The sequence below is a fragment of the Entelurus aequoreus genome, linkage group LG12 (genome assembly GCF_033978785.1).
Source record: "Entelurus aequoreus isolate RoL-2023_Sb linkage group LG12, RoL_Eaeq_v1.1, whole genome shotgun sequence".
NCBI lineage: Eukaryota > Metazoa > Chordata > Actinopteri > Syngnathiformes > Syngnathidae > Entelurus > Entelurus aequoreus.
Genome location: NC_084742.1, coordinates 30,779,653 through 30,806,513, shown reverse-complemented (window position 1 = coordinate 30,806,513; position 26,861 = coordinate 30,779,653). Strand labels below are relative to the sequence as shown.

The 26,861-nt window shown below is 41.8% G+C and overlaps 1 protein-coding gene across 3 annotated transcripts in view; it reads right to left on the bottom strand.

Moving 5' to 3' along the window:
* Positions 1-10,229: 10,229 nt before the first annotated feature.
* Positions 10,230-26,861, bottom strand: part of LOC133662007 (protein bicaudal D homolog 1-like) — a 37,001-nt gene continuing 20,369 nt past the window's right edge. For 2 of the 3 annotated variants that reach the window (XM_062065644.1, XM_062065645.1), the window contains exons 7-12: positions 25,839-26,321; positions 25,531-25,709; positions 23,150-23,534; positions 22,509-22,703; positions 16,743-16,894; positions 10,230-14,827 (exon numbers count right to left, since the gene is read on the bottom strand). In XM_062065644.1, the coding sequence (XP_061921628.1) occupies positions 13,945-14,827; positions 16,743-16,894; positions 22,509-22,703; positions 23,150-23,534; positions 25,531-25,709; positions 25,839-26,321 (2,277 nt within the window). In that variant the 3' untranslated portion in view covers positions 10,230-13,944. The remainder of the gene's footprint in view (positions 14,828-16,742; positions 16,895-22,508; positions 22,704-23,149; positions 23,535-25,530; positions 25,710-25,838; positions 26,322-26,861) is intronic. The other variant, XM_062065646.1, reaches the window with a different exon arrangement.

Sequence of the window (26,861 nt, the reverse complement as noted above, 5' to 3'; positions counted from 1 at the left end):
GCAATGTGCTCTACATACAACACACAAACAATGTGGTCTACATACAACACACAAACAATGTGGTCTACATACAACACACAAACAATGTGGTCTACATACAACACACAAACAATGTGGTCTACATACCACACACAAACAATGTGGTCTACATACAACACACAAACAATGTGGTCTACATACAACACACAAACAATGTGGTCTACATACAACACACAAACAATGTGGTCTACATACAACACACAAACAATGTGGTCTACATACAACACACAAACAATGTGGTCTACATACAACACACAAACAATGTGGTCTACATACAACACACAAACAATGTGGTCTACATACAACACACAAAGACAAAGATATGTTTCAAAGGCCAATTTGTTTCTGGCCAGAACAAATTGACAAAACTATTTTAAATAGCTGCAACATAATGGCACTTTAACTTGAACTTGAAGTAGATAGGATATTTGATCCAAGACACAACTTACATTTAACAAAAATGTTATTTTCTTTGTGCTCGACAAAAGAAAAGTATTGAGAATTTCTCCTTGTTAAAAAAATCGACTCTTGGTTTCGCCTTGATGTCTTGTTAGTTGTTATGATAGTAGTGTAACAAACTGTTCAGGATGTTCCAAGTTACCTGAGTGTGTTAGGTAAGGAGGAGGAGTTTTATCCCTCCAGAGTTGCCGTAGGGCTGTGACGTAGGGTGTGTGTTGTTGTGGAAGGAGGTGTGTGAAGAATGACATTAAAGAGGCGGTGGCTACCGAACCTGCTCTTATGTCTCCCGTTTATTATTTTATTATATAAGTACATTGTATAGGCGGACCCAAGACACTCGGCTACATTGGTGGCAGCGGTGGGATTTTAACCGCTGTGTGAAAAAAAAAAAAAGTGTTATACGGGACTCGTGAGTTTTTTTTTTTCAGTTAAGTTGCACGTGTATAGTTAGCTGCTAAGCTTCCCGTCTATTTTGCGGACATGTGGTGTGGTGACGAAGACCCTTTTAAGCCCGGCAAGGCGCTGTTTGACAGACACTCACACGGCATGAATGTCAAAGTGGACTTACCCGCGCCCTTCACCGGCGACGGTAGCCAAAGTTTTCTCAGCTGGGCGAGGCAGTTGGAAGTAGCCGTTAGCGCGACGGCGGGAGCCGGCTCCAGCTGCAATGAGGAGCTGGTGAGGATTCTCCCGACTCGTCTCAGTAAGTCAGCTTTTCTGCTGTGGGACAGTCTTCCGGATGGGACTAAATCAGACTATGCTGCTGTTAAAGAGAGACTGGGGGCAGCTTTTGGACAGAGACAATTAATGGACCGCTTCCGGGCCAGCCTATCGGCTCGTGTGCGTGCTCCGGGGGAGAGCTTGGAGGTGTTTGCTGCAGACGTGAGCCGGCTGGTCACGGAGGCGTTCACGGATTATGGAGCCATCGCACAGAGAGAGGAGAAGTTTCGGCGCTTTCTGGCCGGTCTGGACCCGGCGTTGAAAGCCAAGTGTCTCGAGCTGGGAGCGACGGACCTGGAGGAGGCTCTGCAAGTAGCGGAGCGATGTGAGAATGCCAGAGTGGCTCTTCAGAGAGACTGCCTGGGTACCTACACTGCAGTGGGCCCCTCGGTGCAGTCTGTGTCGGCGTCTGACAGCCTCCAGAGAGCCGTTGAGAAATTAACAGAGGAGATGTATACCATGAAAGTGGAAATAAAAGACATGTATGAGGAAAATCAGAGACTGAAAGCGCGCAGCGTGGACATGAGGGGACAGAGGCCCCGTTCGTCTTCGGGGGGACACTGTAGCTGTAACTGCGGAGAGAGAGGATGCCAGCTGAGATTCAACAGAGAGGGACACCGTGGCCGCTCCCCCGATCGGGACCAGTTCCCGTCCCACGGGGGCTTCCCGTCACGGGGTTATCGCTCGGACCCCCCGGGAGTCCCCCCCGCCACTAGGCTGCCGGGAGGCAGGAGCCCTAGTCCAGGCTGGCGCGCCCGACGTGAAGAGGAGCCCAGGAGACGCGGCGTGCATTTTCTGCCGCAGGAGCGGAACACGGACGTCAACCATCAGGGAAACGGTCAGTAGCTGGTGTTGTGCCCCAAACACCAGCCACTCGGACTGAGGGCCCCTTATGCCAAGACTTTTCCAATGACGCTACTAGCATGGAAGGTAATAACCACCCAACTTCTTTTGTAAGGGGTGTGGTTGAAGGTACAGAGGTTTCCATGTTAGTCGATTCAGGGGCCACTGTGTCACTAATTAGTGCTGATTTCCGCATGTCAGTCCCGGCACTGAGAAACAGACCCCTGAAAAAGAACTATGTTGATACCCGTGCAGTGAATGGACAGATGCTGGATACACTGGGTACTATTGAAGTCACCTTCCGTTTGGGCCCTACATGCTGGCAGCACACCTTCTATGTACTGAGAGAATCCACCCAGTGTGTCCTGCTCGGACTGGATTTTCTAAGCAGGAATCGTGCATTGCTGGACTTAAGAAGGGGTGTTTTACAATTATGGGATGTTACTGTTCCCCTGCTCTGGGATCAGGAATTAATCCCACAATGTTGTAATGTGTCTCTGGCTGATGTCAGGATAATTCCCCCGTTAAGCGAGACTTTAGTGCCGGTGGACATTCTCTCGCCTGCGGGGACGGGCCGACTTATCACAAACTTTGAGGGTTATCTGGAGCCTAACATTCCGGAAACAACAGGACTAGTAGTGGCCCATTCAGTGAACACTGTGAGGGGCGGGGTGACTCTGGTCCGCATCCTCAATCCTACAGGGGAGGCTGTGGAACTTAAGCGGGGGCTGCACCTGGGGGAATTTTACCCGGTGGCAGAAAGTGACATTTTAATACCCCCATGTGCCCCTATCTGTAATACAGCCACCCAGACAGCTCCTGCAGGTCTTATCTCCTTGGAGGAGTCGCCTATCTCCGGGGAGCAAAGAGCTGAGCTGGCTGGACTGCTACAGGAGTTTATGGATGTGTTTAACGTGTCAGGGAAAAACACGGGCAAGTGCACCCAAGTCAAACATCAAATCCGAACTGGAAACCACCACCCCATCAAGCAACGCGCTTACCGTGCATCTCCTGAAAAACGTGCAGAGATTGAACGTCAGGTGGCTGAGTTGCTGGCTGATGGAGTGGTGGAAGAGAGCTGCAGTCCCTGGGCATCCCCTGTGGTGCTGGTGAGGAAGAAAGGGGGACAATGGAGGTTCTGCATCGACTATCGTCGGCTCAATGCAGTGACAATTAAAGACTCACACCCCCTCCCCCGAGTTGATGATAGCCTGGACGCACTAGCTGGTTCAGTCTGGTTCAGCACACTTGACTTTTCAAACGGCTACTGGCAGGTCGAGGTAGCTGAGGAGGACAGAGAGAAAACAGCGTTCACTACCGGCAGGGGCTTGTATCAGTGGCGGGCCATGCCTATGGGTCTGACTAACTCTCCGGCCACCTTTCAGCGCATGATGGAGCTCATCTTGAGGGGTCTGCCTTGGCACATTTGTATGGTGTACTTGGACGATATATTAATTTATAGCCGTACATTCGAGGACCACCTCGTACACTTGGAGGAAGTTCTGTCCAGAATTCGGTTAGCGGGTCTAAAGCTGGATCCCCGAAAGTGTCACTTTGCCCGGGACCACGTGGTATTTCTCGGCCATGTAGTCTCTAGATGTGGTCTGCTGCCCGACCCAAGAAACACGGATAAGGTGAGAACATGGCCAACCCCCCGTACCCCCTCAGAGGTCAGGGCCTTTGTGGGCCTGTGCTCCTATTATAGGAGATTTGTGCGTGATTTCTCACAACATGCTGCGCCACTGAATCACCTGGCAGGGAAAAATGTGCCTTTTGAATGGTCAGCTGACTGCGATGCTGCTTTCACTCACCTCAAGCAAGTACTCACTTCATCACCAGTTGTTACACTGCCTAACTTTTCACTTCCTTTTAAAGTGTACACAGACGCTTCTAAAGACGCTGTTGGAGCAGTGCTGGCCCAGGAGGATGGTGGTCTGGAGAGAGTAGTAGCCTACGCCAGCCAGGCCCTCACACACATACAGAAAAGGTGGTCTACGTTTGACAGAGAACTATGGGCTGTAGTGTGGGCGGTGCGTGAGTTCAAGCATTATGTGGGGATGTCGGCGTTCTCCATCATCACTGATCATCGCCCTCTGTTGGGTCTCAGACACATGGCTATTGATAATGACCCCACCGGACGAAGAAGCAGGTGGGTGCTGGAGCTGGATCCGTTCGACTGGACTATGGTGCACAAAGACGGCTCCCGCCATAAAAACGCTGACGCACTGTCCCGTCGGCCGGCGACCCCTGATCCCGTAGAGCTAGAAACTACAACAGCAGGACTGCCCACTGTGGCTTCCGTGGGGGCATTGGATGGCTGTCCGTCCGCTGACGTAGAAGAGGCAGACATGGCCTCTCAATATTCTCTCTGTGGTGCTGAGGGAGAGCTGCAGTCACTACAGCGTCAGGACACAGACATTTGTACAGTGCTGGCTTGGCTGGAACGGGGCGTTCCCCTTCGGCCTCGCGTACTCCCACGCGGGTCTTCCGCCGGTGTAAGGAATTTATGGACTGAGTTTCCCCGACTGTCGGTTAAGGAGGGGTTGTTATGTCGTACATTACCGCCTGCGACCGTGGGAGAGCCGCAAATTCAAGTTGTGGTTCCCGCCTCCATGGTGCCGGAGCTTCTACAACAGTTACATGGGGGGGCCAGCCGCTGCCCATTTTTCCGCGGAACGTGTGTGGGAAAGGGCCCGGCAATCTTACTACTGGCCCTTCATGCTGAGAGACATCAGACGGTGGTGTGAGCAGTGCAGAGCGTGTCAGACCCGCCGGCGCCCAGTCCCCGGGCCAAGGGCTCCAATGGGGGGTTTCCAGGTTCGTCGCCCCCTCCAAAGGGTGGCCATGGACATTCTGGAGTTGCCCTTAACGTCCCGGGGGAACAGATATGTTCTTGTGGTGGAGGACTACTTCACTAAGTTTGTTACATTGTATGCACTGCCCAACCAAACAGCTCACACTGTCGCTCGCTGCCTGTTTGAGGACTATGTTTTGGTGCATGGTGTCCCCGAGATCCTGCATAGCGATCAGGGTCGCCAGTTCGAAGCGGAAGTCATCCAGAGACTGTGTCAGTTGCTTGGAATAAAAAAAACACGCACCACTGCCTATAACCCCAAGTCTGATGGCATGGTGGAGCGTCATAATCGGACTTTGATTGACCAGTTAGCTAAAATGTTGATTTCTCACGGGGGTGAGTGGGACACGTATATGAGGCAGGTCACCTTTGCATACAACACATCCAAACACGCCAGCACCCGGTTCACTCCCTTTTACCTCATGCACGGGCGTGAGGCCCGGGTTCCTGCAGAGACACTGCTGCCCTCTAGTGTCCTGGACTCCCGGGGCTCTGGCATCCTGACGGACTATGTTTCAGCTACGGCTGAACGGCTGGAGTCGGCCTTCAGTGCAGCCAGGCTTAATTCAGTGGAGGCTCATGAGAGACAGAAAATGTATTATGATGATAAGTGCTGTCATCGGGCCCACAAAGAGGGCGCGTTGGTGTGGCTGAATAACCCCACTGAAAGCCGTACTAAGTTGGCGCCGCACTGGAAGGGCCCGTACCGAGTGATGCAGGTGCTGGTCTCTGGAGGGGAAGCGGGCTTGACATACCGCATCATCGACCCTCTGGACTTGATGGAGCGAGCCCAAGTAGTGCATCATGACAGATTGAAGCCGTGCACGTTGCCTTTGCAGGCGCAGGAGGTGCCTTCCTCTCCCTTCCCACTTGGGAGCTTCCCTACTGTGGAGGTTTCACCACCTCCCCAGGTCCCACAGTGCGGGGAGCTGGACAATGGACTGTGGGGGGATTCTTTGGGGCTTAGGCCCGGATTATCTCGCAGGGGGCGAGTGGTGCGACCTCCTTCGCATCTGCAAGATTTTTGCATGTTTTGAGGGGCCAGTGTTCTAGCCTTTGCAATACTGTTGATCAGATAAAAATATTGTTGAGTTGTTATTCGTGCATTTAAGACTGTGAATTTTTTTATTTTCTCTGCTCTATTTCCCCTTTGGTTGTTACCTATTTTGTTTGTGTCGAAACGGGGACGTTTCTAATTGAGGGGGGGACGTATGTAACAAACTGTTCAGGATGTTCCAAGTTACCTGAGTGTGTTAGGTAAGGAGGAGGAGTTTTATCCCTCCAGAGTTGCCGTAGGGCTGTGACGTAGGGTGTGTGTTGTTGTGGAAGGAGGTGTGTGAAGAATGACATTAAAGAGGCGGTGGCTACCGAACCTGCTCTTATGTCTCCCGTTTATTATTTTATTATATAAGTACATTGTATAGGCGAACCCAAGACACTCGGCTACAGTAGCGTTTATGTGTGTGTGTGTGTGTGTGTGTGTGTGTGTGTGTGTGTGTGTGTGTGTGTGTGTGTGTGTGTGTGTGTGTGTGTGTGTGTGTGTGTGTGTGTGTGTGTGTGTGTGTGTGTGTGTGTGTGTGGCCCTTTAAGATATGACAACGTGTGAGGTGAATGACGTCAGTGAGTGAGTGGGCGAGAGAAGTGAGCGACCGGCGACAGTGAGTGCTTGCAGGTGCTCTCTCTAGCTTGGTGGAGGGCTGCGTCCAATAAAGTCACAAAGTTGCAACAAACCGCCGGCCTCGTCATTCACCCTCAGCTGTAAAGATAACTTCCGGGTAAAGTGAAGGTTGTTAGCCCCGAAGGAACGTCTCCCCTGCGCTCCTCAACTACGGTATGGGAGTACCCCCCCCACCCCCACCCACACAAAGCACGTACGCCTCTTATTTTCCACCGCAGCGCTGCCACAAAACACACTCAGATCTTCAGTTTCTAGCCGATACTACATAAAAAATAACGTAAAATAACGCAGTAACGCATCATGCAGTAACGGTAACTGAGTTACTGAATATAAAAAATAACGCGTTGGATTACTAGTTACCGCCGAAACTAACGGCGTTACAGTAACGCGTTACAAAGTAACGCGTTAGTCCCAACACTGTATATATATATATATATATATATATATATATATATATATATATATATATATATATATATATATATATATATATATATATATATATATTATTTATATAATAGATTGTATTTGTAATCTACTTTACATTTGATTCCAAATCTCAAAGTGCTACAGAATTACAACCATTGGCGTTGTTAGGCCTATTTTGGCGTTGTAATAAATAAATAAATTGGCTTATTGATAAGCCATTTGTTTTATTTTATATATATATATATATATATATATATATATATATATATATATATATATATATATATATATATATATATATATATGTCCTTGCGTAACTTTACCAGAATGATTGACAATTAGGAGGACCAATAGTCAACATGATCCATAACATCCTCTAGTATACCTTTAAGTCTTTCATATATATATATATATATATATATATATATATATATATATATATATATATATATATATATATATATATATATATATATATATATATATATATATATATATATATATATATATATATATATACATATGAAAGACAATTGAAAAGGAGCCATCCACCACCAGGCAGAACGACTCCAAAACCGTCAAAGGCTGTAACTGCCGCAAGAAACTTGATTGCCCTCTCAACGGGGGGTGCTTACAACCATCAGTCGTTTACCAAGCTAAGGTAACACGCAAGGACATTAACACATCCGACACATATGTAGAATTAACTGAGGGAGAATTCAAAACCAGATGGAACAATCACAAGGCTTCTTTCAGAAGCAAAAGCCTGCAGAACACTACAGAACTCAGCAAACACATTTGGAATCTCAAAGACAATAATGTTGAATATTCAATAACATGGCAAATTCTTGCATCCAGCACACCTTACAACAGTGGTAATAAAAGATGCAACCTATGCTTAAAAGAGAAACTGTTTATTATATACCGTCCAGACCTGTCATCCCTCAACAAGCGCAGCGAAATTGTATCAGCATGCCGTCACAGAAGGAAACACCTCCTAGGTAACACATGAGCCAATCACCACGCCCCTACGCCTGCCTGTACCTACCCGTTCTGTGCCCTATACAAACCATGGTATGTGAATGCTTCTATTAAAATCTCCTGATGATTGAGGTAACCCCTCATGAAACAGGCCTGTAGAGATGAAACAGTCTTGTGATTTTTCCCACACATACACATATATATATATATATATATATATATATATACATATATATATATATATATATGTATGAAAGACTTAATATATATATATATATATATATATATATATATATATATATATGTATATATATATATATATATATATATATATATATATATATATATATATATATATATATATATATATATATATATATATATATATATAAGAAAAACCCAGACACCATCTTTGTAGTCATTTTTCTCCTGCGTGGACTTCCGTCTTCCTTTACAATGAGTGAAGCTGCACGAAACCTTGGGTCTGCAATTATAAAAAATTTAGTTTTTAAGTTGTGTGTTTCTTTTAGAATCTATATAAAGTAATATACATTAGCCTATTGTTAAAATAATGAAAAAAACATCATTAAATATATTTGTTTTATTGTATTGTTACATTAATAGCTGTTGTATTATTATAGGATGGCTTGTTAAATATTTCATAGGATTTTCAGAGGGAGGAAAAACCAAGACATTTAATATAAAATGTAAAATTAATAAATACATAAAAAGAAAAAGAAAAAAAATGGTTAAAAGCCATTGTCCCGGGGGGCATTTAATTTCGTCTCGTGCATTTTTTTTTACCGTCCCTGGGACGACGGGACTAGTTAATCTCAAGACCTGGAAGTTACATTTTATTGTTTGCATTATTTGTTTCAGCATTGCACTTTGAAGATTGTCCCTCAGCTCTTTGACAGCTTTGGCTCTTTTTCAGATCAGCAGACGGACTCTAAGTCTTTCTTATTTACAGTATATATAAACCTTTCTCATTTCTATTCAGACTTCCATATATATTTAATTTCTTTGACGGCTTGCCATAATATATATATAAATATATTATATATAAGCCAAATTATCCCGATCCAGATATTACTTTAATTCAAGTAATTAAGTAATATTTCCAGGGCTTAAATTTACAACAATTTTAGTCACATATGTGCCCAAAATGTAATCTGTGCAACTTAAAAATATTTGGGAACAAACAATTATTGTATTGTGAGCGAAAGTCGTGGCATAGCCTCTATGTTGTGAATGAATAACATAGAGGCTAATGCCATGACTTTCATTGTGTTTCAGTGTATCTTGAAGGATCATGCAAGTAATTGTTTCTTGTTGATGCTGTAAACAAAATGTCACTGTGCAAACCCATGTTTGTTGTTGTACTGAACACAGATTGAAAATAAACTCACTGAAATAATAATTATTTCTATAATATATAATATATGTAATAATAATATAATATAATATAATATATAATATAATATATAATGTAATATAATAATATAATATATTATATATATAATATATACTGTATATAATAATAATTTGTAAGTCTTTGTTAGCCGTTTGTGAAGTTTTGTGCTTGTGCGCTACGTTCGCTCGCATCCTGTGCATCTCCTGGGGGCTAAGCCCCCCCTGTCCTTAAAAGCTAGTGACGCCCCTGGTTTAGATTATTATTATTTCTTGATTTTTTTGTAAATGTTGTATATTATAAATAAAGGTTTATAAAATTCAAGAAAAAACAAAACATATTTTCTGATTGGCAGAGATTTTTTTAACAGTCATATAATTAACAATATTTCAATAGCTTTCAGTTCCATCCATCGATCCATTTTCTACCACTTATCCCTTTTGGTGTCGCGGGGGGTGCTGGAGCCTATCTCAGCTGCATTCAAAGTTACTATTACAATTAGAAAACAAAATACATACTCATGCTGAACCTTGTGCAGTCATAAGCTTATGAAATATTTTATTTTATATTACCATACGAAAATTATTTCTGCTGGACTGTGGTCTGAGTGTTAGATATAGTATCCACAGTAATATATACTTGATGGATCATTTTCTGTCCAATGCCCTGTAAGTAAATCTGTATATTCATGTTATGTCTTATCATTTTGTATCACAGTTAAGATGCCATTAATTGCTGAGAGCTTTATATGATCAGATGACCGACAGAACAGAAACAAACAACCACTCACATTTATTGTTTATTATTGTGTTGAAAGTAAAACAATGTATATAGACAGTGTGGCGAGTGACATTGTTAGAAGTTGAAGAAACCAAGCTCTTGGATGTCCAGTACATGCTTAACACAAACAAAACCCATGACTGATCCGTTTTGACAAAGCGTGTAAAGGCACTGCACACAACCAACACCATGACAAGAACGTATGTGATTTTAAAGCTGATATTTTCAGGTAAACTTGCGACATATTGCTTCTTTGTACTGCTTTGATAGCCTTCATTGATGGCTCCTTCAGAGGCACAAGGGTGTGCTAGTACTATGACCACGATGATGATGACCACATGACCCCCTCTTGGTCATATTAAGCATTTTTGTACTCTACCTTTTGATATGCTCTGTATATTTATTCCTTGCTATGTGCTCTACAAGGGTGCCCCTGGGATCTGGATATGAAATGCATGAATATATGAATACACATTTTATATGGATTTGAATTAATATTTTTAATGTATTATCACTAATATACTTTAATTAACTATATATTTGTATTAATTTACTTTAAATCATTTAATCATTTTTAAAATAATTTAACTTTTTAGAAATAAATCATTAATTTATTATCAGTTGAATGAAACTAGGTCCAGACCTGCATCACGACTGCGAAACGCCGATGTTTTTGTTTTATTATTTAGTCCTGCAAAAACAAATAAACAAATACAACAATGCTCGCCTTGGCTAAAAGTGTTAACCACTGGATACCAATTTTTGCATTTTCATGGATTAATAAAAAAATGGGAAATGAAATGTTTTCCAAAGAACCTCACAATTGCAGTTTCAGTTCCTGTTCCTTATTTTAGGTTTTTGTGCAATTTGTCCCATCACGTCTATTATACTATCCTACTGCAGTTTTTTTTGTTCAAGTCATTCTGATTGCGGACTGCAGGGAGTCATTTGTGCCCTGCAACCCCTAGGCACGTTCTAAAAAATACTGGCGAAAAAGGGCAAAAAGGCATTATACAAGGAGAAACACTTGAATTCATGATGCTGACATGCACGCTTAGCAGAATCGATGGTGTTAGCCTTTTTTTAAATTTCCAAATTAAAAATATCACTGTCACATTTTTTGGTTCTTTAGTGTGCAGCTTCGGTGGAAAAAGTGTGGACACCCGTTGATAGAAATATTTGATTTGTGTTTGTCTAAAATGTTTTTCCTTGGTCGAATCTAAAGCAAAAATCACTAAATCATTCAGTGATCTGGAAAAAGTACCGATATCGCTATCTACAATCCTTGCCATTGGCAAGGATTGTAGATAGTAAATATATGGCAAGTTGCCATATATTTACTTGGTATCAGCTTGATAGCAAAATTTGGATACATAATGTGAGTCAGAGTCCCGATAGCATCATAAAAATAGTGATTACACACTGATACAGTACATAAATGCTATGTAGTGCGTCATGGTCCATATTCACACATGTTAAAAAAAAGTCTATTAAATAGTTGTTTTTTACTTTTTTGTTTTAAACAAATCTTGCATCTGAGTTGTAAACTCATTCGCTAAATGCTGAAAACGCTTATTGAAAAAAGTCCTATACAGGGCGACGTAAGCTGTTGTCAACATTAGCAAAACTAGCTATAGTTTGCACATTTACTTGAATCTGCACAGGTTGTTGACATTTTTGTTCCTCCTCTAGCAAAATATTTAGTATGCAATTTAGTGTTACTTAGTGAGGAGTCTGTCAAAGTGTTAAAGATATACTGTAAGTGGCAGTTCCATTTAGCCATAACCACAAACGTCTCTTGCAAAATCACAGGAGCGATAATGATGAAGCTAACAAATCTACAACAAATGTTGTCATAAACAGAGAGATTTGTCAGAGAAATAATTGTCATGGGTCTTTAAAATTTATGACGACCATGTATGTCGATTTATGCGGGCACTTTTTAGTATAAAGACGACCGAGACTTGATGAGTTGGTCGGCATAGACGAGTTGTCAACATAAATGTCAACATGGGAAAATTACTTCACAAAAGTAATTATAATTTTAAGTTACTTTCCCAAAAATGTAATTGAAATCGTAATGTATTTACTCCTCAGTCTCAAAACTAGAGGTACCAGCTTTTACCTAAACGGGTACAATGCTTGTTGCTAGGAGTGGACTTTTTGAAAGACATTTCTGTCCCATTCAGTCCAGTTCCCTTTGAGTACCTTATCAATTTAAAAAAGTGCAATCATACAGGCTTGTGAGCACCCTTTGAGAAAACAAGAATTTCTATCGGCACGAAGTGCTGCCACGCATGTTAAAAAACAAAAGCAAAAGTAGCAGGTACATCTGCTGCTCATTCAACCTAAATATATGTTGGTTGCACTTTATTTTTTAGAATAATGTTGTATTATTTCTATGTTAAAAAAAACAAACTCAGAAGTAGCAGGTAAATCTACTGTTAAAATGTTCATTACTTTTATTGAACATTTCTTGAATATTGAAAATGAGAGCAGAAAATGTTTCTTCTTATTAATTCAACCTAAAGTGTTAGTTTATTTATTTAAACAAGATGTGAATGCATTGGCCATTAATTGTTGTTTACTTGCTTTGTTGTATCCATAATTCATTTCTACATAATTTTCTTACCAGAACTTACAGGAATTTAGGAAACCTCACCTGCGGTGTCCAATGTCCACTATTTATTTCATAGTCACACTGGTTGAATTTTTTTTTTTGCTAAAAAGTTACTGAATTGATTTCAACTCACTGCATCGTTTTGGATCGTATCGTTCTAAATAAAGTAATATCGTCCCTGAATCATATCGGCAACCTGAACTAATCGTTACACCCCTAATAACTATGCTAATATTAGCATTTAAAGTACTATTAATAATATGTGTTGTCTATGAGCTAAGCACATTATGAATGCATGAGGTAACCTTAGGGTTGAAATGGTAGACATTTGTACTTTGTATCACCTTGTACCCTTTTAGCCTCTAAATACCAATATTGTACAGTACTTTTGAGAAAACATTTTTTAAAAAAGGAGATTATAGGTAGAGAAATGTTTTTGTCTCGTACCATCCTATTTCGAGAGACATATAACTATTTAGCAGGGACAGTAATTATTGTGTCAGTTTTTGGGAAAACATTTAATTATCTGGCGTTGAAAGATGTTTCATGAAATACATATACGTAATTGAATATCTGGGATTTTGAGTGTGCCTGTACCTGTGTGCTTGAGTGACATGTGACGTTACCAAGCGAGAGTGGAGCCATCTGTGTTAGCGGTCTGAATTTGGAGTTATTGGCGTGAGTTGCTGCCGACAGTAGCTCCTGTTGAATGTGTTCACTCTGTGTTGTGTTACCGCTAGTTAAGTTACCGATTGTGAGCGTATATCAGAATCAGATTTAGGGGCCAAGTATATGTTTAACATATCAGTGGCTTTGTCTCCTAAACACAATAATAACACACGCGTTGTAATGTTTGATTACAACGTTTAATTTAATTAGATTACTTGTTTCAAGAAAACAGTGTTAATGATTATTCCGAACACTGTAAAACAGGTTTCACTGTAATATTATCTTCTGGACCGCCAATCAGTCAACGCGGTATAAAGGGAAGTTAGAACCACTTGTGCTCCTGATATCAAATCCCTGAGAATAGTTACCAAAGAACTAGAATCCATTGGCCAAAAGAAAAGGAATATTCTCCTGTTCTCTCAAGTGCCAGAAAGAGACCACAAAGACCTTTAGGGTGAATGTTAAGGCCTGTAGGAACCATAGTATCTGGGGTAGAGAGGAGTGTAGTGGGTAGTGTGGCCGTAGGACGTAGTGCCAGAGGAGCTGTAGTAGGTAGATGAATAACTGTGGGGTGACGCCACAGGATGTGAAGACGAGTAAGAAGAGGATGAGGAGGGACTGTGATGTCCCGATGTTCCCATCAGACTGGAGAAGGGACGAGTTCTTTGTGAGGGGCTCCACAAGGGGCGCCGAAACCCCAGCGTTGTGGATCGATAAGGAGAGGAAGGGGCAGACCCTGTCTGGTTAGGCTTGGGTGTGGTTTGAGTATCTGGGGTGACATGTCTTGAAGCCGCCGAACTACGGGAAAATGGAGAAGAAATGTTGAAGCTATGGGAGTCAACCGCAAAAGTTCGCACCCCGAGGCGCCACTTGGAGGGAGTCAGACTCTGAGGGGTTAAAGACGAGGTCTCGGGAGGTTGAGGAGGGGAAGAAATGCTTGGTGATGACGGACTGCCAGGGAGTATTTGTGACATAGACGAGGGAGAGGCTGTCTTAGCTGCCGTGGTAGTTGGAACTTCAGAATTGACTAATGTTGGACTAGTAAGGCAAGAAGCGGAGGGACTACTGCAGACCAAAGCTGCACCGGCGCCTTGTGCCAGGTCAGCGGTCGAAGCTGAGGTTGGGAGACTTACTTTGGGAGGAGTGGACTTCCTGCGGGTCAACCTGCTCCCACGGTTGCGGCGCGTTTGTTCTTGATCGAAGGCCAAGTCCTCTAGGCGTTGGGTGAGGGCCAGTTTTTGCTGGATGGCCATTCTCAGGAGAGAGTTCAGGGTCTTCTTCTCATCCTCAGAAGCTGCCAACTGTCTCTGCATATCATCCAGCTGGTTTACATACTCGTCGCACCTGAGGGAGGCGCAGTGATAGCAAAGAACATAATGATTAACATTTTTTACCGCAGTACTGGTCTCTGTTGCTATGGTAAATGCTCAGTATCAATAAACAAATGTTTAACGAAAAGCTAAATGTAACCAATTTTAGGAAAACAAGACAATTCAAACCAAAGCACTTGTTCATGTATTCCGTAATCAATTACACATTTTTTTTGCTTTTTGAACCAATGGGGACTTTTGATTTTAATTATCTTTAAAGGAGCAATAAAGTCCTTATGTATTTGAAGGGCAAAAAACCTTTTGGATTCTTTTTTTTTTTTCGTTTTTGTTTTTTGCAGAATTTTTTTAAGAAACTTTATTTATAAACAAATCAAACATGTTATGCTGTTGTTTTTTTATTTTGACCCTTTGAGAGACTTTTGATCAGATAATTTTACATGTTTAAATGAGTAAAAATAACTAGTGATAGGCAAATTTATACTAATTGAAATATATTCCATCATTTGATCAAATGCCTTATTTGTTTAGAGCTGAAGTTAATTGGGAGATTTAAGCAAAAAAAGAAGAAATTATATGAATCTAATGTTTTTTTTGCCTTTGGAAAGATGAAGGACTTTTATGTCCTGTTTGACTTTGGGGTAGTGTCGAATAACTGCCGGTGTATTGTACAAATGTGAAAGAATTGGACTTCCATCCATCCATTTTCTACCGCTTGTCCCTCTATCTCAGCTGCATTCGGGCGGAAGGCAGGGTACACCCTGGACAAGTGGCCACCTCATCGAAGGGCCAACACAGATAGACAGACAACATTTACACTCACATTCACACACTAGGGCCAATTTAGTGTTGCCAATCAACCTATCCTCAGGTGCATGTCTTTGGAAGTGGGAGGAAGCCGGAGTACCGGGAGGGAACCCACGCAGTCACGAGGAGAACATGCAAACTCCACACAGAAAGATCGTGAGCACAGGATTGCACTCAGGACTACTCAGGACCTTCGTATTGTGAGGCACATGCACTAACCCCTGTTCCACCGTGCTGCCCAGAAGAATTTGACTTTTCAATTTTTCAATTTGACATGAAAACCCCTCTTAGGAAAAGGCATGTATAGTGGAGGAACACAACAAAAAATGTGGCCAAAATAGAGTAAAAATGTACTGAAAGGACAACAAAGTCAGTCTTTGTCCCCTGAGGGTTAGTGAAAAAATCTATTAACCAGTCTATCAGCATTTTCACAGTTTCATTTTGTATCTATTCAATATGTCAGTTATCAAAAAGATTTGATACGTATGGTAAAAGAGGGGCTAATATTTTTATACACAGAGATGGTCAAGAGGAGTGTCAGGCAAAAGCTTTCGTTCAGAGTCGTTTCAGTTGCACTGTTTGGCTAATTCAGCCAAGCTAACCGATTATGTGAAAAATTTAGCAAAAATAATAAGCGTTGGTCAGTGTGTATTTATTGATGTAAGGCTCAGTGTGGACTAACTACTGTAGATCCTTGTGATTGCTATAAAACAGCCAATATAAGAGGCATTATACGTAAAAAGTCAAAACAATTCCCATTTTGACACGCTATATCCGTTATTAATCACAGTTTGAAATTAGTTTTGCACATAAAGTAACACTTATAGCATTACAGTACAAAACAACATGCAGTTACACAACATCAAGTTTTGTTAAAGCATCTTCCTGCTGGGTAATGTTAAGTGAATTGACTTAATGGTCCACTGTTTATGCAACCATACAAAACACTAATTATTTACAATTTAAAGAAATTTTTTTTAAAAATTGATTAGAAACTGGCAAAAATTTCAACAGGTCTCTATTGTCAAATGTCAACTTCTAAAACAAGCAAATAAGGGGGCGATCGGAACGGCAAAGGCTTAATTTGCAATGTGAGTTCAAAATGCTTGTATGTTGTCTCTGACCTGGTGGCAAACATTGCTCGTAGAGAAGAGAAAGTGGCCGCGTCTTCTTTCAGGGCCTTCAGCTCGTTCCTAAGCTTCTTCATCGTGTCGGTCACCATTGACTTCTCTGCCTCGTACTTGCTCTTCAGGTTGGTCAGAGCCACCTCTGCTGTCTGGGCGAATGCAGACACAAACACACACAAAATCATTCATATCACCATGTCTGTACAGATAAATCCGGTGTAATAATTTGACCCTAAAACTGATTTTTATATCAGTCGAGTTTCGCAATACAAATACATTTGAGGTCAAAGAGCACAGTGAGTTTAGGGGGCAAACACCCCCGAGCAGAATAAAGTGTGTGCCTAGTTCCTAAGAGTGTAAATGATGACAGCGTCATCATTTACACTCTTATTCACTCTTAGGTTTTGGGACTTTATTGTCCCAAAACCATTACTGTACTCTCGTTGTGCACCTACTGTAATGACAAAGGCAATATTTTTCCGCTTCCTCTTATTCTTTTTGCACTTTCATTTTCCAAAGGTAAACTGCAACCTCTCATTGCAGACAAGATGGCGACTGTTAAGTGTGGTGCAGCGTTGCGCAAACAGCATTTTGGCCTATTTGAGTGCAACGTCCAGTTACTGACTGTGAACTGCATTTTGTCGTACTTTTCATTGTGAGCACACCTGTATGCTCATGTTCCTTGCACAATCCCGACCGGGATTCAATCCCTGTATGTGAGATCACCAAATGAACACTATCAAAGTGTACCCGAGCATTTATTATACTTTTTAAATCAAACTTGAATGTAATGTTATGCATGCTTTGTACTAAAATAAATTAATGGGAAAAAAATTGTTCAATAATTATTTTAGTGCAAAATAATAGTTTTAACATAAACGTGTAGACGTTCCTGACACAGCTTCAGACTCAGTATAACTGTCTTACAAGACCAGCACTAACACTGCACCAGTGACGTGCAGTCAGGGGAGGCAGGTGAGGCGGGGCCTCTCGTGCCATCATGGAAAGAAAAAAATTTAAAAGAAAATATATTATTTAAATTGTTATATGTATCCAGTGATTATACTATGAAGTTATTTTCCATTTAACTTCACCAGTTTTAGATTATTTTTATTCAAAATCGCTGAATTTTCACATTTGCCGTTCAAATACTGAGAAGAGACGGTGAGGCACGTCACTGCGTTGTGCCTCAACATGGATTGCGGACTCGGCTAACTGCTGGCCTGCTGTGTCGTGAGACCGTATTGCTATATGAACTATATTATACATGTCCATATTTTAGTTAGCTGAGGTATATAATGTACAGTGTATTTTGTCAACAACTGTATGTGTGTAAGTATTTCTTGTGCTGAGCAATCATAAAACGGCTGCGAAGACGCACTGGCTGAGGCTCGCAGTAATCCCGCCTCCTGGTGGTAGAGAATGCACCCCCACCGTAGAATGCACCCCCTGACGGGAGTGTTATATCAACTAAGGCCCACACTTAAACTTTCCACGTGCAAGATTGAATCTATTTAAAAAAGTTATTTAATAAGAAGCCAAAAAGTGCAAAAACAATAATGTCCGTGTTGGAGGAGTTGTGAATGACTGCAGGGCCACAACATTAGGTACACCTGCAGACTGCAGCACAGATTTCATATTTCATTCATTCACAAATCCTCCAACACAAACATTATTGTTTTTGCACTTTTTGGCTTCTTATTAAATAACTTTTTTAAATAGATTCAATCTTGCAGGCTTTAGTTGATATAACACTCCCGTCAGGGGGTGCATTCTACGGTGGGGGTGCATTAATCCAGCACAAAAGCGGCGCATGGACTTCATTTATAAGTAAAGGTAAGACCATAATAACGTTTTTTTAATTAAATGTGCTTTTTTGTGTGCTACAGTTTGTATGTGTAAAGTTAAAGTTAAGTTAAAGTACCAATGATTGTCACACACACACACTAGGTGTAATGAAATTTGTCCTCTGCATTTGACCCATCCCCTTGATCACCCCCTGGGAGGTGAGGGGAGCAGTGGGCAAGAGGGAATTGGTGATTTAACCCCCAATTCCAACCCTTGATGCTGAGTGCCAAGCAGGGAAGAATGCTGGTATGAGCTTTTAAACATAACCCGTTAACTGCTGCCAATCAAATGGTGAACAAGATACTCTTTAGGGTTCATATGTTTGTAAATCTGACTGTGATGAAGTCAGTGCCTCACCAGCCATGAACCTCACCGCACGTCACTGCACTGCACGCCACAGGAACAATGATAATGTTCAGGGCAATTTGCCATTATATTCTTATCAGTAACAGAGGAAGGGGCTAGCTAGGACTGCCCCAGACTAAATTGGAACCTTAAGCATAATTTTATTTTGAGGCCCCTTCCCTTCTATTGCAACATTTTTCACTCATTTCTTATTTCTGACAAATGATATTTAAACTTTTTTAATCAAACCACAATTTTAATTTGATGCATGTTTTTGTCATGATCCGTTGCTCGGAAACATGCGACCCCGCCATAACAGTTTTGTATTTAAACAAATTAATGGCAAATAAATTGTTCAATAGTTTGTTTTTAGTGCAAAATAAAAAGATGAATGCAATGAAAATATATATGCACGAGTTCTTGGCACAATCCCGACCAGGATTGGTTCCTTGTTTGTGAAATCACCAAACCAGCACTATCACAATGTGCCACGGACAGAAATGTAATAAATTCAGGATACATTTGCCTTTATAGTCTTCCCAATGAGGAGCATGACGGGGCTAGGAATACCTATGTGATAAAATTTCATATGAAGTGCCCTGTCATTCATTCATTGACATTGACAAAACGGTGCCACCCACAAAGGCACAGCGCATGTTTTACCTGTAGGGAGGGGCGGCTCTGTTTCTGCCAGTACACTTTACAAGTAGCCTATACTGCAGTGGTTGTCAAACTTTTTTCACCAACTACTCCCTCAGAAAACACTTAATAATGATAAATAAATGATAAATGGTTTATACTTGTATAGCGCTTTTCTACCTTCAAGGTACTCAAAGCGCTTTGACAGTATTTCCACATTCACCCATTCACACACACTTTCACACACTGATGGCGGGAGCTGCCACGCAAGGCGCTAACCAGCACCCATCAGGAGCAAGGGTGAAGTGTCTTGCCCAAGGACACAACGGACGTGACTAGGATGGTAGAAGGTGGGGATTGAACCCCAGTAACCAGCAACCCTCTGATTGCTGGCACGGCCACTCTACCAACTTCGCCAAAATGACCAACATTAAAATACAGTAGCGTAGTAAGCTTAAGTATTCAATAAAAACAAGGCAGTGGTTTTATTTTACAAGTATATTTAACATTAACGTTGTGTTTGAATATAGGAAAATAAAACACTAATCACTAAATTAAGTGTTCCGCCTGCGTACCTCGAGTGGTACACGTACCACAGTTTGAGAATCACTGCTATACTGTGTATACTGTGTACTTACTTTGTGAGTGTGCAAATGTTGGCAGCGTAGTGTTGTCCTAAATCCATTACTGTCATTACACATGTAACTAGGGATGTCCCGATCCGATATTTGGATCGGATCGGCCGCCGATATTTGCCAAAAAATGCGTATCGGCAAGGCATGGGAAAATGCCGATCCAGATCCAGTTTTAAAAAATTCTGGTCCGTGTTTTCCAACGCACCGATTTAAATAATACATTCCACTTTTCTGCTGCTCCCTAATTTGCGTTCTGCATTTTCCAGAACACCTTCAACACATCCACAGGTCTGTGTCCTAACCGTTAAGACGGCCATGTGAATTAAAAGTTACCGGTAAAAATGTCAGCTGTCTCTGTGCGATATAGAAAATGACTATATCGTGATATTCGAGTATACGTTATCACGCAGTTGCTTTTAGCGGCTGGCATTACACGACAGGCTCTTCTCACTCCTTCTTGTGTCTGCTTCTCACAGACAGCAAGCGCACCTTCTTACACACGTCACATACTGTCACGACATACGTCACATACTGTCACGTCATAGGTCACAAACGTATACGCCCTCTCCCTGCAGAGAGGTAGCAGCATGGCTAACGTTAGCTGTGATGCTAGTGTAGCCGTGTGAGCGGTAATAATGAAGGAAGAATTCATTAATTCCCAAGAAAAACATCAGGGGTCCATCGTCTGGCGGTGGTTTGGCTTCAAGTGGGAATATGACGAACAGACAACCGTAATTTGTCAAGTGTGGGGCAAAAGCGTTGCTATAAAAAGTAGCATTACTGCTAATATGTAGCATCATTTGAAAAGTCCCCTGCTAGAAAATGAAGAGTGTCTGAAACTCCGCACGTCAACATCTCCATTGTGTATTATTCAAACTCACCTAATTCAGCTGGCTAGCTGTTATCAAGAGTACTAAAACCCTTTTCAACATGAATCTGACAATTAAGTAGGCTAAATAACTTTAAACTTTAAAACATGCTCGGATAAGGCCAGTATCGGTATCAGATCGTAAGTGCAAAAACAACATCGGTAACGGATCGGAAGTGCAAAAACCAGGATCGGGACATCCCTACATGTAACGGAAATGATGACTGCAATAATTAACCACTTCTTCTGCGCACTACTTTCCACTGCTACGAGTTGCTTTTCAGTCGCCATTATTTCAAATAAGTCCCTCCCCTTTCTCTACATAGCCAAGATGGCCACTATTGAAAGTCAGTGGCGGGCCGTGCGTTTCCCACCTAGGCCTTTAGTAATCTCCGACTTCAATGATTACCTCTTAAAATACCATAATTGATGTCACTACATGATCATTGCTGGATAAATACTATACAGGAACACATTTACACCATACTGTCCATTGAATCACATCAACAGTATAAAAAACGGGTTATTTTCTGGCACATTTAAAAATAAATTAAAACCCATCAGCAATTAAAACGTATACAGTAAATTTCTCTGCTTGGCTTATGCAACTTCCGGTCAATAAAGTTTGATTCAAAGTACACACTTCTCAAAGATATATTAACTGCCCTGACCACATGATGGCGACAAATACACATGTAACAATGTTAATTAAATGACAAGCATGATGCACTTTAACAACAAGAGCTTACAACATTTAGTTGTAACAGAACAGCTATTGTCAACAACTTGCGATCTGATTGGCTATCGCAACTGTCTCTCAACTCTATGTGTTCTCAATTTCATCCGCTAACGATCCCGGTAAGTATCCAATCACAGGACATGTAAATGTCATGTTCAACGTGAGGCCATCTAGAAGGCCTTACTGACAACAACTTGTGATCTGATTGGCTATCGCAACTGTCTATCAACTGTATGTCCCCGTTCACTTATAGCGCACGGACGCCTGCATTGTTGATTCTGAAGGCGTCTGGCAGATTTGGTACAGCATGGCAACATAAGCTAGCTGAATTCTGATTGGATACAAACTAAAACTAAAAACGACAGCACTGGAAGGAGCATACTATGACATGAAGAGAATATAAATAATTCTAGATATTTAGGGAAAGTTAATAAAAAAATAATTGTATCTTTAATTATGATCATGATTTGTGGTTATGTAAGGCCAGCAGAGAAGGCCTTGCTGGCCCTGACGGCACACCACTGTTGAAAGTGGTAGGTTTTTAGCACTCTGCACTGCCTTGATGCTGTGCAAATGGAATAACTTTTTCAGTACACTATGTACTTAATTCATAGGGTAAACAAACTGAAAATACAGTATGAGTATGTTGCTTAATATGTACAGGATGCTGTATATGCTGAGAATCCTACCTGCTTGTTAGCTTTGAGCACCAGCCGGAGTGTGGCTATCTGCTCTCTCTTGGTGCTAAGCAGCGACTTGAGCTTTAGGATCTCTTGCATGCAGCTTTCCTTGTCCTTGTCTAGCAAAGGAGACAGCTCCCTGGCTGCCGCTCTCTGTCTGGACAGCTGCAAAGACCTGTCCACCGCTCGCTGGAGGTGCTTCACCTGGGAACCGAGAGTCAGAACTTAACGGGACCCTATCATGTAAAACGAACTTTTCTTAACTATTGGTACCTGCTTATACGTATTTCAGATCTGCATAAGTCCTGAATATTTGAAATCAAACCGTGGAGGCATTGCCGAGATATTTATAAATCAATCTTGCCTTCCTTCGAACATCCTCCATACGGTCCATTTGGAACTTTGTTCAAGTGCGACGTTTTGTTCAAATGTGATTTGACAACTCCGTCTCTCAAAATGAACCGTTTTTAGAAACAGCCAGAAGTGTTTTAAAGATAAGTGTTTACAGCAAAATATATGCACAATTTTTACCAAAGAATCATCATTACATGTTATTTAGACAAAAAATTAAGTAAAATTGAAAATATTAATGAAATGACCCATTTTAATTCCAACAAAGGGTGGAGAAGAAATTATGAACTGTGCCCTACCTGCTCTCTAATGATGGCGTTGAGGTTGTAGATGTTCATGGGCTCTCTGCGCAGCTCACTGGCTGGTTCCAAAGCAGGTGATGATGAGGAGGAGGACGATGACGAGGCACTGATGCTGGGTGAGCGGGTTGGAGGAGTGCCGGAAGTCAGGTTTTGCTGCGACTGACCCTGGATCCACTCCTTGTCTCCCTTCTTACCCCCTTTGTCCCCAGCGGGTAGGGGTTCTTTGGACGGAGACTCTGAGGGGCTACGAGAATCATCGGAAGTTGAGGTTGTGGCGGCGGCAGCCATTCTCCTGGCAAGGCGTGGCGTGAGGAGAACTTTACTGTTGTCAGATGACATGGCTTTGAGATTGGCACAAAGGCCCTTGAGCCCTCTGCCTTGTCTGGAAAGAAAAACATGACAATTTCATCCTCAAGGTTTGGGGTACAATTCCTGTTGTACATGTTGAAATGACATCCATCCATCCATTTTCTACCGTCTGTCCCTCTCGGGGTCGCACGGGTTGCTGGAGCCTATCCTAGCTGCATTCGGGCGGAAGGCGGGGTACACCCCGGACAAGTCCATGTTGAAATGGAAACACTTTAAACTTTTTGCCTGAACATAATCCCTTTTGTAGACCGACAAAACGCATCCATTCAGAAAATATAATTCAGTATAGCAGAATGGGGATTTATTCTTCTGCAAGTTGTGGCTTGAGTCTCTGTTGTAGGCTAAACATTTAGTTCCTCATTCCGCAGAATTCTGACCATCCAAAATCAATTATGGTTGCTGTGCACTGACAGTCACAATATATTAAGGTGTGAATGAATGATGGGTTTTTAACATGTAAAGCGACTTTGGGTACTTAGAAAAGCGCTATATAAATCCCAGGTATTATTATTATTATATAAAGGCTTCTTTTCTCCTTTAAGTGGTGAATCAGAACCACTACAGTTAGTACCGCCCATTTTGCTATACAGCCAAGACAGTAACTAGTAAGGGTGGTAAGTTTCCATCACTGCAATCACACTTTCTAATGTTTTGAGTGTAGCATAAGTGTGAATGCACTAATGTTTGCCTTCAAAACACCAAGGGCCTGATCTGCTGAAGGTTTACATGTATAAAAACACACACGCAAAACTGATCTACTAAGCCCGTGTGCGGATTTTGTCTCCTAAATGAGCAAAATAGAGAGCGCAATCCATTTAGCTTGTCTATTTTTATAAATATGCAAAATATATGCTGATTATCAGAAAGCCCACAATACTCGGAAGAGGAGATGCAAATATTAAAATTGTTAGGACTTGTGATGTGATTTATCAATTCTGTTTTGTATCTATATTTAATATGTTGGAAAGTTACGTGCAAACTGGCACAGTTAGGCACAAATGGCTGTGAGAGAGAAGGCCATCATGCTGCAAAAATAGATGATGGTTGATGGAAAATACTTCATCCATGTGTGTGTAGCACAGTAATATCATGTTTTAATTTTATAGTTGCTAGATGTCCTAAGGAGATTATTAAAACAAATTCAATTGATTAATTTTGGTGTCTTCTAGGGTTTTTAGTTTTTTTTAATGGTTTTATTTTTTTCATATAAATAAGACTAAACAACTTCTTGCAACATGTATTTTCTTTTGTGATGGATGTGATGATCATCACAACAGTGCGACGCCTATCAGAGTGCTAAATTAAGATTAAGATTAAAGACTAAAGTACCAATGATTGTCACACACACACTAGATGTGGTGAAATTTGTCCTCTGCATTTGACCCATCCCCTTGGGGAGCAGTGGGCAGCAGCGGCGCCGCGCCCGGGAAACATTTTGGTGATTTAACCCCCAACTCCAACCCTTGATGCTGAGTGCCAAGCAGGGAGGTAATGGGTCCCATTTTTATAGTCTTTGGTATGACTCGGCTGGGATTTGAACTCCAACCTACCGATCTCAGGGCGGACACTCTGTAGGTTCTGTTGTCGACATTGCGCCACATTTTAGCTCAGAAAGGAGGTGCTGATTCTATTTGTGTTGTGCACGTTTAACAACATAACAAAACAGCAAAGTGTGGACAAAAATGAGTGTCTTGATGGTGACAACCCGTATAGTACACTCAAAATCCTCATTGAAATAGGGCGGTCTGCGCCACTTTCGCACTTGTTATCAGTTGTGCATGCAGTCATACTAGATTAACTGCAAGGTGCCCACTAATAGTACACATCATTTTATAGTTTGCACAGGCTACTTGAGATCCCAGTAGATCCGGCATTAAGTGTAAATACAGAATCACACAAATTCGACACAGCCTATCTTTAATCTTATTATTATGACTGTTTTCCAATAAAACTGCTGAAGCCCTTTTCCTATAAATGGTATCAAATGCAGATAGAACAACACTATAGACCTGTAATAGTCTAGCATGACACGGTTGGGTGTCTCGTTGTTGCACAGACAGACATGATGATAGAGCTGGGCAAGCTCCTCACTCAGCATCACCAGTTCATCCTGAGCAGCATTCAAAGCGCTTTGACTCTCACTGGCGGCTGACTGTGCTGTCTGCAACTCTGTCTCCAAACTAGACACCTGAAAAAAGGAGAGCTCAGTGAATACTTCATCACTGCACAGTGTTTCCGTTATACGTTTATAGGTGTGGAGTCGCAGGGGATGACGACATAGACAAGGAAGGTAAATTACAAAATACTATACGTATACCTTCTCCTTTCCCTCCTGGCAGCTCTTTTCCAGTGAGGTCACCTGTCTCTCTAGTTTCTGTAGGTGAGCATTTCCTCTTGACTTCTCCTGCACCGGGCCTTCCCCACATTGAGCCAATCTGCCAAGCAGGGCTTTCACTTCTGACTTGAGCTCAATAACCTCAGTCACAGCCACCTGGTATTTGCACTGCAGGATCTGCAAACTCGGTGACTGGTGTGCAAATGTCCACCTTTCATCCGCTCTGCCATGCTTGTCAACCTCATTTTCTTCATCTTTAACCTTGTCGGGTTCCAAAAGGTCCTCGGGATAAAGCTGAGAGGCCGTACCGGTCTGTGCAACTTGCTGCCCCCAGCAGAGGGCACTGACCTTCTGACTGAGGCGGAGGGCCTTTTCGTGCTGTTCAGTCAGAGCCCCCTGGGTGTGCTGGAGCTGAGTCTGGGACTCCTGCAAACTGGTTATCAATGCCACTTTCTCATGTTCCACCTGAAGGGGACAGTCACAGGAGCAGTGTAGTCATTGATATTTCACAGACAGTGGGTCAAAAAAGTGCTGCAGCATAATCCAGCAGAAGATGTCCCACAAGTTGATTCACTCGACATTTTATAGCAAGTCTTGCTTTGACAAGACGTGATGTTGTCTTCATGTATATTGTATGTCTGTAATTGTAAAACTGAATTTAAACTGCATAATAGGTATATTATAGGATATAGTAGGATCAAAGTATCAAAAATAGACATTTTTCTATCTTTTTATGGGCACATATAGACATTATTAATATTCACAATTTGTCACAATTTGCCTAACCATTCAGCATGTATACCTAGAAAAGCACTCACACCTCCTCCAGACCCTCCCTCCCAATAGTTAAACAGGCCTGAATTCAGACAGTGATGCGGACTGGAACTTTTTGAGGTGTGCAATAAACGGAGTGAACCCTCTTCTCAGTCATCCACTCTGTTTCTCTCTGGGTAGAGGCAAAATAGCTTTCCCTATGCTTCCTATGCCTGTAGCTTTTTGTGCACT